At 38.6% G+C, this 13,821-nt stretch overlaps 1 protein-coding gene across 1 annotated transcript; it reads right to left on the bottom strand.

The window, feature by feature from the left end:
* Positions 1-3,709: 3,709 nt before the first annotated feature.
* On the bottom strand, positions 3,710-13,596 carry LOC128207597 (uncharacterized). The gene is made up of 10 exons (XM_052910634.1): positions 13,326-13,596; positions 11,586-11,690; positions 11,041-11,167; positions 9,694-9,823; positions 6,920-7,075; positions 6,123-6,174; positions 5,714-5,821; positions 5,162-5,285; positions 4,806-4,932; positions 3,710-4,223 (listed from the first exon to the last, which is right to left on the bottom strand). The coding sequence occupies exons 1-10, from the start codon at positions 13,363-13,365 to the stop codon at positions 4,023-4,025; spliced, it is 1,170 nt and encodes a 389-aa protein (XP_052766594.1). The 5' UTR covers positions 13,366-13,596; the 3' UTR covers positions 3,710-4,022.
* Between the last annotated feature and the right edge of the window lie 225 nt (positions 13,597-13,821).

Below are 13,821 nucleotides of genomic sequence, written 5' to 3'. Positions count from 1 at the left end.
TCGGCTACCCCTGATACAATACTACCATCGTCGGCTACCCCTGAAACAATAGTACCATCGTCGGCTACCCCTGATACAATACTACCATCGTCGGCTACCCCTGATGCACTACTGTACCATCGTCGGCTACCTCCGATACAATACTACCATCATCGGCTACCCCTGATGCACTACTGTACCATCGTCGGCTACCCCTGATACAATACTACCATCGTCGGCTACCCCTGATGCACTACTGTACCATCGTCGGCTACCCCTGATACAATACTGTACCATCGTCGACTACCCCTGATACAATACTACCATCATCGGCTACCCCTGATACAATACTACCATCGTCGGCTACCCCTGATACAATAGTACCATCGTCGGCTACCCCTGATACAATACTACCATCATCGGCTACCCCTGATACAATACTACCATCGTCGGCTACCCCTGATACAATACTACCATCATCGACTACCCCTGATACAATACTACCATCATCGGCTACCCCTGATACAATACTACCATCATCGGCTACCCCTGATACAGTACTACCATCATCGACTACCCCTGATACAATACTACCATCATCGACTACCCCTGATACAGTACTACCATCGTCGACTACCCCTGATACAATACTACCATCGTCGGCTACCCCTACCATCATCGGCTACCCCTGATAAATACTACCATCGTCGGCTACCCCTGATACAATACTACCATCGTCGGCTACCCCTGATACAATACTACCATCGTCGGCTACCCCTGATACAATACTACCATCGTCGACTACCCCTGATACAATACTACCATCGTCGGCTACCCCTGATACAATACTACCATCATCGGCTACCCCTGATGCACTACTGTACCATCGTCGGCTACCCCTGATACACTACTACCATCGTCGGCTACCCCCGATACACTACTGTACCATCGTCGGCTACCCCTGATACAATACTACCATCGTCGGCTACCCCTGATACAATACTACCATCGTCGGCTACCCCTGATGCAATACTACCATCGTCGGCTACCCCTGATACAATTCTACCATCGTCGGCTACCCCTGATGCACTACTGTACCATCGTCGGCTACCCCTGATACAATACTACCATCGTCGGCTACCCCTGATGCACTACTGTACCATCGTCGGCTACCCCTGATACAATACTACCATCGTCGACTACCCCTGAAACAATACTACGCTATGTGTATCATTATGAAGTGTAACGGAAAATATACCGTGGTTGCCGACGATGATGAGATACTTGAAATAAGAGTTATATGTCTTCACTCTTTCTATACATTACAGTACTGTCAGAATACAACAGACAAAAGGTTATAGGTTACAAACTTGACCTGTGAAGCTATTGTTATTCGAAATGAATACATGCATGTATGACCGAAAGATGTCAAAAGGACAACTATGTATTGAATATATGTCTATATTTTCTATAAATTATACATAACTTGTCACCGCTATTGCGTCATTCTCTGATTACACGTGTAGTGGGCCGGGGGCCGTGTACTTTAATTACTATTATCTTATTTATAATTAATTTTACATTTGATGATGTATTTAGATAAATTTTTCACATGATAACCACCGACACGTTTTTATATCTACTTGAAATAGCAATATGCTAAAATGGCACTGACTGTGTTGCAACATGGACAATAATAGAAGGCATGTAACGCTGGGTCGGCACACGTACGCCACATGAGATATGAGCTAAGCCTATACCTATATAATTATGTTTTAAATCATACATGGATGATTATTTCTCTTCCATAATGTCTAGGTAATATAACATTCAAAGGACGGAAGGCATTCATATTTGATGAAAATCTTTAAAGAATAAGTGACTGAAATATGTCTCTATGCTTCAAAACGCCGATTTGAAAAATGAACCATAATACTTTAGTTCTGAATAAAACATTCATTAAATACTCATGAAAATGCTTAATATATACCAGTATTATTCCGAACGTTTAGGTAATTTTTATTTGTAGTTTACCAACAAAGTCATACAGCTCTGTGGAAAATACAAAACAATACTGGCATTTCGACGTTCAAAAAAGTGGGGGTTTTCAGAAAGGATGGAGCAATTGATGACTGTAATCGAAATCTGGCCCCAGTATCACGAAAATACTCAAGTCAAATGGCAATCTCAGTCTCAACTTTGGAAATCGCCGGATTAACTGACTGCAGTCACTTCTCAGTCATATCCATCTAAAATGTGGCGTATCCAGGACTGGACACGAGACGAGGCGCCATTAGGGTGCACTTGTCAAGTTTTATCATATTGGCATTCAAAGTTCGATATTGAATACGCTAGGGTACATGTATGGTTAACAAGAGGCCCTAAATCGCGCACTGTCGAAAAGTCACTGTAAAGGTCATCCTCGGACACTGTCGAAAAGTCACTGTAAAGGTCACCCTCGGACACTGTCGAAAAGTCACTGTAACGGTCATCTTTGGACACTGTCAAAATGTGCCTGCAAAACTATACATATTGCGTAAACTTCAATGCTGTGGCTTCAAAAGTATAAAAGGAGGTGAAAAGACCATGGTCAAGGTAATCGAAGGACACTTGAAATGTGTTAGCAAAACTCTACACACCATGTAAACTTTCAATGTTGTGGCTTCGAGCGTAAGGAAGTAGGTCAACAGGCCAGGGTAATGGTAATCCAATGGCAATATTGAAATTCGTTGACGAAAGTGTAAAGAATGTCCAAAATACTATATTCCGAGGAGAAATTTTGTCCATTCATATTGAAACGGCAACCCAATCTTTACATAGAACCACTAGATTAACCTAGAACTGTACAAGTACATTATATGTTCAGTGTTGGTTTATTTCCACTGCCATAGCAACCAGAGTAATACTTTGATTGAAATATTTTGGACAAAACATCCTCGGACAAAATACCTCCCGCTCATACAAAATCCCACTCATCATTTGAAGGCGGTCAAAATTACCCCTAAGGGTTTTAAAAGGGTGGAAAAAACCGTCGAGAATTATTTTCAAGGATTTGCAAGATGGACAATAGTGTCATTTTACTAAATATTTAATGTAATACAGGAAAAAACATTCACCAAATTGGTAAAAAAATAAAATTTAATAAACATTTAACAACATTTTATAAAGCATGTTCAAAGTGTGTAGCGAAATGAAACATTCACCACATTGGTATAAGGTTGACATAAATAGATGTTCAACATCTTATTCAACATCTTTTAGTTATTCCTATGATGATATTTAATCAATTATTCTCTTAAAGCCATGCAGCATATAAGTACTTTCACTACAATAACAGCTTGATCACCTGGGGGATATTTTGGTCATCCTTTTGAAAAATCCTTCGGTGGGGGGGGGGGAGACGCCTTGTAAAATAATAAGAGGCGTTTTGTCCACCTATACAAAACTGTGTGAGAGGGGTTTAGTCCGGGGTATGTTTTGACCTACACTTGAGAATCATGCCAGTGAGATTGAAACAACTTAGCCCTGTGGTTTAGAAATGGCCGTTTAAAACGAATTGTTGACGACGACAACGAACGTCGGACGAACTTCTTATCCTAATACATCACTGTCACAGCTTTGTACCCAGGTTGAGTACTTCATTTTCTATTTGTAAGGATAATAAAAAACAATACAGCACACCATCGAACAACGAGGTGGAATTATTTTCTCTTGTAAAATGAAGTGTAACGACTATTTCATTTAGTTTATTCTCGTTGCTTTCTACTACTACAATGAAAAAAACATCACATTTTAGAAAGGTTTTAAGTTCATGCACACATTAAGAAATAATATATACTCAGAGAGAAGTGGACACAAAGGAAATTCAACTAAACCCGTTTAAAAGTTGATCATGCGACAGTTAGAGCTCGCATCAAGCAATCTTCGACATCAGAAACACCGCGTTTTCCTTGAGTTGAAAATATTTGTGTCAATAATACTTATAAGCGACGAAAGTTGAATAATCTCCGACGGTAAACTATAGGCGTCATTTTGAAACAAGTCTAATTTTCGTCAGAGGAAGACGACGAAGACGAGGAAGACGAGGAAGATGAGGATGACGTCTGCTCGGCTATCTCCATGGTAACGCAGGAGCCGGTGATCTTGACGCCAAAATGCCCCGCCCACGAGCACGTGTCACTACCTCCATGTGACAACTCGAGAAACCTGACACCAGAGCCGTAGTCTGTGAAGGACAGCTCCGCCTGAAGAAAATAATTGCAAATATAGTCATATCAACATTTTCAACATTTAACTTTTATTCTAAATCGAGGCGAATTCCTGCAATACAGGGAACATAGGCAGTGTAAGACCCTTATCGTAGCGGTACGCCATAAATCAGACAAGAAAAACTTAACAAATACAATTCATATGAATAACAAGCCCGTACGTATATAAAATTTAATTGAAACTTTGTTCAGAAATAAATAAATAAATAAATAAATAAATAAATAAATAAATAAATAAATAAATAAATAAATAAATAAATAAATAAATAAATAAATAGGATGAATCATGAAAAAAGTAGACTTTGTGTTGATTTTCAATTCTTTAACTTTTATAACGCTATCGGGTAAAAATCAATCACATAATTTTTAAAGTTATCAAAGCTGCTGACCTTTCTGTAACCATAAAAGTGATGTTATGATGGTATTTTATTTATAAAGGCGAAAAGGGCAATTAAAATACTGTTATCCTCCTTGCATGGTAGTTCATGAGTTCGTTACACCTCATCGCGTTCTAAAAAAAGCTGGTGCCGTAATAAACACAATACAAAAACACGCTACCTTGGTCCAACCGGAAGCGGCGTCCTTTGTGTTGGTGACGTCCTTTTGGTCCAACTCCTCAAGATCGGCGTTCAGCAGCCGAACATGCAGGCGATACTGACATCCGGCGTCTCCCCGGCTACCGTACCTAAACAAAGACGCGAGACACATACTGGAGTTGTTTTCGTTTGTTGTTATTCGTGGATGGTACCTGAGTATAGGCGTATGGGTATCAATAGTGTATATGAATACATTGTCAATGGTCGAAGACATTTTGCCGATTTGCGTGTAAACTTCTCTTTTATCCTTTCACAATCAGAGGTTTTCAAAATGAATTTTAACATTTACTATTAAACTGAGGTATAGTTAATACCAACCACTCGGACACTTTTATTTCTGGTTTCTGGTCATCAATGACGTCATTGTCGATGCCGGAAAAACTGAGGTCGATCGTCTGCTTTTTCACACAGTTGCCATGGGACGTTGCCCAGCAACTGTTGCCTGTAATGGAAATAAATATATCATTTAGATTTGATACTGTAGATGTATCATATTCTATAAAGAACATTTGTATAACAGGAGTTTGAAAGTTCTTCGTTGGGACCAAAGGCGGTCCAGGAATTGACGTTTAAGGGGGCGTAACTTAAGGGCACAACTCTTTGACATTCGCCCCTCCATTTGAACCGAAAATTAAATGGTTCAAGTATTGGCAGAGCTTTAGGGGTACTCCCCCAATAATTTTGTAACGATGTTTACTCTGAAATGGTGCATTTTGAGCGTATTTTATTACTTGTTTGTCTCCAATATTGACATAAAAGGTAAACTTCGACACTATATGGGGGGGGGGGGGAAGGGGGAGAGGCCTTAATCCACTCATGGTCACCTTTAGTCCCATAAATCACTATCACAATCAGCAAAATAATCCCTACCGCTGGCGTCAGGGTTGGCGTCCTGTATGGGTTCACAACCGCCAGCCTCTTCCTCCACTATCCATCCGTCACCGCCGTTTTCCACAACTTCCCAGCCATCCATTCCATCTGGATATACAGCAAAACCACGGAACATGAACACATGAATGGTATGAGGAAGCGGTGCATTTTCATGAAAAAAATGAATTTAGTCCAAACGGCATTTTCTTAAATTCAAATGTATATTTTTTAGTATATTTCCTGTTTTTCCTTTAAAACGACTATTGAACGATTACTACTATTATTATTGGACACGTCATTCCAGATGCCCTTTCTACACCCTCGTTAAACAGTTATTTAAAATATTATGCTTAATAGGGAACAATCGTCACGCAGTTGTTAGAATCAGCTTACAATCAGTCTCACTTACCTGTTGCGTCTGGATTTTTCAGAAGGTTCTTCCCGGAAGCTGATCTCGCCGTCTGGAAATGAGGATCATATTTTGGGTCGGATCTAGCATATACATTGTATCACCAAATCAGTAGATAGTTGTACGTTTAAGAAAACAATAGTATGTTTAAACGCGTACAGACAAATGAAATACAAGCTAAGATATGCATTGTGTCCCTACTATACCTTTTAGTAATACACACGAAATGTTACACAAACGTCATAAGAAGAAAATCATTTACTATTATTGGTTGCAAAACGTCTTCATGAAAGTTTAAACAAACATTTCAACAGCGAACAAGTTTTTTTTAAATTACTATGCCCCTTGACCTTGACACTTGGCCTTTTGAATGCGATGCCATCTATTGGTATAGGGCAAACTACCGCTGAAGTTTTATGGTCCGAGGACAAAACGTGCTCAAATTATTGTTCTGACAAAGTTTGCATAGGACTGTTGACCGTAGCCTTGACCTTTGACCTCAAAACCTATCTGGACAGTTTACTGGTAATGGGTAACCTTCAACCTTAGTTTCATGGTCCTATGCCAAACCGTTCTTGAGTAACTGTGCGAACAAGTCATGATTTACCGGTCAAGAGGCAGAACGACCGACTGACCGATCGATAGACCATCCGACTTTACAAAGCTATAGGTCGGCATAATTAAACTGTCACATGAGTGCTGTTAAATGAAGTTTCTAAACTAAGGAGCATCACACAACCTTTCTAGAATACATGTATACTTCAGTGAATATCTAAGCGAGTGCGAGTCCGTCTTACCCTTTTCTTCTTGTTACTCCTCTTCTTGCCGACGAAGACCGCCGAGTTCGTCATCTTGACTCCGAAATGCCCCGCCCAGTTCTTAGAGTCATTACCCCCGTGGCTGAACTCCACAAACCGAACTCCATCCGGGTACCCCTTAAACACGTGCCTCGACTGGTCGAAAACAGAAGCGATATATGATAAGTGAATAAGGAAACATACATAAATTACCTGTATAAATGCATTTTATTGAAATATATTATACCAGAATTCCTAGACTATGCATAATTATAATAAGTATTTAAGCTTTCATTTAGACATTACAAGTATTCAAAACTTGAACCAGAAAAATGGTATTGTTGATTCATTTATTATTAAATTTCGATTACTTTTTAGTAATGTAAACTTATTTGTTTGTATGTATATCAGAATGACTTCTCTTAACCTTTTTTTACATTTTAACCGCCCCCGCATCCCCACTCCCCCCCCCCCCCCCCAAAGTAAAAAATGCAACAAAACCGAAATGTACTTTTAGTATAATCTAAATTACGGGCTCACAATGGCATTATGAAACTTGCATATCACGTGACTTTCTAAATTACTAATGATTTGCATTTCTTAACTACGACGTGTTTGGTTTAAAAAGTTTTCCTAGTTTTGCATCTGAAAACACATTATTTTACTTTACGATATCAAAATTGCAGAAAAATACAGCTATAGTATAAAAAGGTATGTTGATTTTAGAGGGGTGCGAACCCGTGCAGGTAAAGTCAAGAAAAATAACTCAAGATAATCACAAGCCTAACCACATTGTGACATCTTAACTATACAATGATAACATCACGTGGTAATGTCAATCAACCAATACCGCACCAACACGGCTGTCTAGTTATTTCTACAGTTTATTCCGGCAACTGCTCAGGTGCTGTTCGCTGTATGCTCCACCCACTTATCTACCTCATTAGCAAATAGTGAGTCAGTGATCCAGGAATTTGAAATTTCGTTGGTATTTCCCAAACATTTTTAATGATAAATCATAGCGTGGTCCTCGGCAATTTAGCAGCCATTATATGAGACTCGTTCATACTCACTTTTCTTCAATTATTATCTTATTATTTAATCCTAAGTGACACAGAGGCTTAAAGAAAGGAACATATAAAAACTTTGACAAAATTTTGTCTAAACAGAATCTTGGTTAGACTTAGGCTAGTTAGCTTGTCCCTGTGGTTTCCATCGACATTTGTACCAGAAACGTTAGGTTAAAATACGCTTCATTTTAGCAATGTGAGCGTTTTCTCGCGGAAATATTTATTGAATGATGGCCAACAGCTGTGTGACATCACTGTCTGGGATTCGTCTAGATATAAATGCATTTACATTATAGATTAAACTTCCAGCATTGATATTTCCATCAACATACCAGCATTCTACTTCAGGGCTTTGGCCAGTCTTACATGAACAGAACAGAACAGAACAGAACAGAGCATTTATTTACCAGAAGATCATAGACCCGTAGATCATGTGTCCGAATATCATACAAATGGCGACAAGTACAAAACATTCATACATATAAATGCAATTTCATGCAATACAGACAACAAATAACATACCAAAATTAACAATAATCAAAATTATAACAATAGTTTGCATTAGTGATTACATGGACACGAACATTGTAAACGCTGTTCAAAACCATCGCTCGCATCCGTATTTCAAAACGGAAACCATATTCGATGTATCCCCAAACGGAATTTAAAAAATCGTACTTTAAGTAGAAATATGACCTGATAGTAAAAGTCATTTTCTCTTTAATGCCGTTATTGTTTTTCACATTTAATGAAATGTTTTGGGCAACTTAAACATATTCATCCCCATACCATTTGCCTGGTGGCAATGTTTTTTTGTATTTTAGTTTATTCATTGGTCGTAAAGAAGCATTTTCCAACTGTTTATTATCTTTTTTAAGCCAAATCCATTGCGTTTTCTGTCCACATCCACGACCATGAACCCACCCCCTTCCAATCGTAGAATAAAGCCAAGTTCAACGGCCTTAAACTTGTCTGTTGTTTACTGTAGTGTACGGATCGCGGACAGCGGATGCAAACATGCAGACAGTGTGTGGATGGAATAGATCTGTGCCAATTGTGTGTCGATAGAATGCTATATACCGAGGCACAAGCTTCAGAATCAATAAAATGCTAAAGTTATAGAGAATATTTGTCTATTTCAGTGATCGTATTTTATTTCACGAGTGTCATAGAAAAACAAATTTTCACGAGTTGCATCAAAAATGGTAAAAAAATCCGTCAACGTACAATTATTTGGACTAGATAGAATAAAAGTTAATTTGTACATCAGATACTACAATGTAGTACCTTAAGACAACTTGCATGTTAACATTGCAAACATGCTTTTAAATTACGATACATAAGGTTTTGAATAAAAATCCTTTTTAATATGTGTTCAACTTTTTGATTTTCGATATTAATATTGCACTTGGCATGTTCTTGTTATTGCCATTTCATCTGTTTAAATATTTGTAGCAACGATGAAATTTAAATGTTCCAGTAAACCATACATTTTCTGTTGTTATGTTCTGTTAATTTTTCAAGTGCCGCCCCTAGGGCACGTTTTTTATAATCATTTGAGTCGGGGCAGTTCCATGCATCAATTAAAAGCACATGGCCCCAACAACTCCTTGGGAAAATAAATGAATACCATTGACCCTCCTCATCTCTGAATGCACACAAATATCTTACAATAAGGTGTCTTATAAAAAGTAAATAATGTACCTTCTTCCAATCAGCGCCCTCCTCTAGAGTGTCCTTAAACTCCCAGGCGTCCAGCTCCGTCTCCCGGTCCTCCCCCAACAACCGCACCTTCACCCAGTAATCGCACCCGCAGTCCCCCCGGGAACAGTACCTGGGTGTTAGAACGTTTTGTTTCTCAGTCAATCAAGGGACATAACTGTACCATTATAAAAGCCAGAGTTACGGGCGGTGCTATTGTGCATGTGTGTATTGTCTCTAGCAACAGATGTTTCCTGTCTCATTCCAATATATTGAGTGCAGACTTCGCGTGTTATTTGCTTTTGGAACAATGCCAATAGCATAGAATGGACATAGCACAAGAACTGAGGTATTTCACGTGCACATGTACAGTAACTAGTCGGAGTGTTGGATATATAGAGAACCAAGTTTCGAACGTTTCTCTCCCATCCATGAAATGTACCGGACTTAGATTACAATAAACATATGAATTCACCCAGATATATGCCTGCGATAATAAATAGCATGCTGGTTACCCAAATATCTTAATATCATATCCTCCGACCGTGACCGAAACAGTTTTCAGTCACAGGCGTTTTCAATAAGTAGAAAATATTGTGGATATTTTAAACACGACACTTTCATTTTAAAACCTAAACATATCTTACATAAAAGGCACATTATGAACTCGTAATACAAGAACGTTGAGACGGGTTATAATGGGGAACATATTGATATTGCTCGTGGGATGTCTCGTTTGCACTTCTAATCAATATGTCTATACATAAAGTTAAGTAAAACAAGCAGAACAGACAGTCTCTATTATTTGCAGTATTTGCAAGTTTGCAAACTACGTTGTTCCAGCGTAAAGAAAATAGCACATACTGAATAATATACCGCTTGCTAAACTATCAAACTGCCGTTACACCGTAAATTTGAAATGCTTAATGTAAAATTATGTATTGAATTGCTGGTATTACGCGTATCATTCAATATTCAACTGCCCTATAATACAATGTGATTATCCGGTTAGCGCAGTGGTTAGCGCACTCGCTTCTCACCTAGGCGACACGGGTTCGATTCCGGGCCTGGGCGCATATGAGTTTGGTTTGTGGTCACCAAGCCGGGAAAAGGGGTTTCCTCCGGGTACTCAGGTTCCTCCCACAGCACAAGGCCTCACTCTCGCATAGCATCGTACCAACGAGAGTGATTAATATAATGTTGTAATTACTTGTTTCACAATCGTTGTAAAATATGAAGTTTAAACTAATGTGATTATTGTTCATGTGATACTATCTGCATGTAAGATATTCCGACATAAGTAAACTAAGTGTTGGACAATATATATAGAACCAGTACTGTACGTCTTACCAGTCTCTGACGATAATAGGAGGCTTCTTCCCGTCCAGTTTCGCGTCGCTAACACCCTTATCCAGCAAGTCTACCAGCTGTCGCTTCTCGCAAGGGTCGTGACTCGTGCACCAGTAGCCGCAACTTCCTGGAACAGGAATGCTCCAGATATTAAGATAACACCTATAAATAACACTGGTATGATACATCATTTATGGCATATGTTCGAACGATGCCCTACATGCCAGGAAAACGTACGCAAACCAATAAATATCACGTTTTGCATTATTTCTCTATCAACTGGTTCAGTGGTAGTTGATTGAACGTCGATAAATCAAACGCGTCGATTATTTAGCTTAAATATGTATGTCTATTTCAGAAGTTCCAACTTGTGGCCCCAACTTCATACGTTTAAAATTACCACTGTTTATGCTTGATTGTGAATTGAGACAAGCATCTGCAAGTTGCTTATTTACAACGCTTAACATAGTTTATGTCAAGCAATCATCGTAAACAACATTAAGGCAAACTGCCATGCAACAATCAATCATACCCTGATCGCCTACCTTTGACGGACGTACATTCGCAGATGTCCTTACATCCTGATATCTCGTCCTCGCAACAGAAGCCGTCCCCGCCAGCGGCCGTCACCTCCCAACCCGAAAGACCATCTGTTGGATATAACACGTTGGTCAATATCAACAGTAAATGTTGTAACGTACATTGTGTACATTCTCATCTTACGGGGCACAACTATAGAAGTACAAGACTTATCAAGGGCTACTCGCACCAGAAGCCATCCCCGCCAGCGGTCGTCAACTCCCACCCCGAAAGACCATTTGTTGGATAAACACGTTGGTCAAGATATTGTAACGTACATTGTGTGCATACTTTCCTTACGTGGCAAAACTATAAAAGTTATCAAGACTATTACTCGCACCAGAAGCCATCCCCGCCAGCGGCCGTGACATGCAACCAAGTCAGGCCATCTTTTTGATAGCACACGGGGCGATCAACAGCTGGGATTGTAACTTGCAATAAATCAATATATTCGTATGATTTAAACTGGCCACAAATATACATGAAATATCTGCAGCTTAATGCAGCAGAAGCCGCGTCACCCGCGTCCGCCAACTCACAATTAAATGTAAATGGCGGACGACATACTTTCAGTTGGTAAGGGCATTATCACATGTTTGTGTTTGTCTCTGCTGTTTCATTTGATAAACTCATTCTGAACTGCAGCCTACCAAATGCCGTCTGAAAGCTTTTGTAAAAATAGTGTGAGAAACAATGAAGCTACATGTATAAGTACTCATGCAAATAGAGATTTCTAAATCCACTGCTGTAAACTGTATCACATTTCCAGAACACAACAGAAATGCATCATTTGTGCGTGCTGGCAGGTTGACAGGACTAATAAACAAATATACGTCGTGACACGAACCCGGTCGGGCACCATTGACTTGGATAGGCTAGTCCACTTAATCTCCGCCATTATTAGTCCTTTGACGAGTTCTCTTCTTGGCAGATTCTTACAATGTCCAAATGTAAAAATATCTCTTAGCGCGCATTATTGTGGTTAGGTAATGAATGGCCTATGGCTATCATGAATACAAATGAAAATGAAAAAAAGGTATCTAAAAAAACACTGCATTGTTAAGTTAAAACTGCACTCTCACAAATTAACAGTTTTGACTTTTTTATTTTTTTGTCTCAGAAATAGCTGATTTGGTATCAATGCCTGCAATTCAGTAACAATTATATATAAGATAAGATAACTCAAAATAGCACAGATCCCCGTTTGGAAAACTGCCGAAAACTTCGTTTTTCTAAAGCGCTAGTTACGCTTAAAATTAGCCATGGCACCGTGGTTTATTAATTTTCGAACGTAAATTATATGAAAAAACTGCAATTTTATTTTTTCAGCAGTCTTATATCACTTGTTTTCAGACATTGGCATATTTCAAGACAAAAAAAATGTCAAAACGGTTAGTCTGTGAGAGTGCAGCTTTAACATTTACTCCAGAATAGTTCAAAGGTCAAATTTCGACAGTGACATATTTCTCTATACTTGAAATGACGAGCGTACTACCTGTTTAATACATGCAACAACAAACTCAGACATAGTACAAACCAACATACTAGTTGAGCATAATATACCTGCTTTATTTACAATAGGTGAAAATATATGAAATATTTTCATAAAATATGCGAATATCTTCATTTGTTGATTAATTTAGCGGGAAAGGCAATGATAAGATACAGAAAATTTACTAAAGTTTATGTGAAATGAATAAATTTACCTTTCGCCCGGTTGTTTTCCAACAGGTTTTTCCTGCCCATTTCTGCTGTGTGCCTACACTGTCCGTCGATGTAACACTGAAAATAACTTTCTGCTTCGTTTCCCACTCTCCCACTCCCTGGTTAAATATTTGATTAATCTACACTTTTGACCGTACTTTAAATGCCCATAATATTGGTTATACACATATTTGTATTAAACGCCTACATGTTACATGTATCCTATTTAACTCCTGTACATGTAAAACGCTCGATACATATCCTTACTCTGTTTGCAAGCATACTACACCTACTTCATGTATTGATGAATATGTTGAAAAGGGGAGCAAATCTTGCTAGTTCATCTTATAAAACATAACTGGTTTTCCATTTCGTTAAGTGCCTTCCACAGTGCAAAAGTCGTTCGAAGAACCAGAACATAAAATGTTTAAAATTCATTTTATCTTTTTTTTTAATTTCAATATTCCAATAATATAAGCATAATAAATACATTTGTTG

Source organism: Mya arenaria, chromosome 11 (assembly GCF_026914265.1).
Source record: "Mya arenaria isolate MELC-2E11 chromosome 11, ASM2691426v1".
Classification (NCBI taxonomy): domain Eukaryota; kingdom Metazoa; phylum Mollusca; class Bivalvia; order Myida; family Myidae; genus Mya; species Mya arenaria.
The sequence above is the reverse complement of the archived record's forward strand: the minus strand, read 5'-3'. Positions and strand labels throughout refer to the sequence as shown.

Bases quoted from the DNA above. Each gene is read 5' to 3' on its own strand.
- LOC128207597 (XM_052910634.1), bottom strand. From the start codon at position 13,365: ATGGGCAGGAAAAACCTGTTGGAAAACAACCGGGCGAAAG. The intron at 9,824-11,040 runs GTAAGACGTACA...TCTAACACCCAG, and splicing joins CCTATTATCGTCAGAGACTG to GTACTGTTCCCGGGGGGACT. The intron at 4,224-4,805 runs GTAGCGTGTTTT...TATTTTCTTCAG, and splicing joins CCGCTTCCGGTTGGACCAAG to GCGGAGCTGTCCTTCACAGA.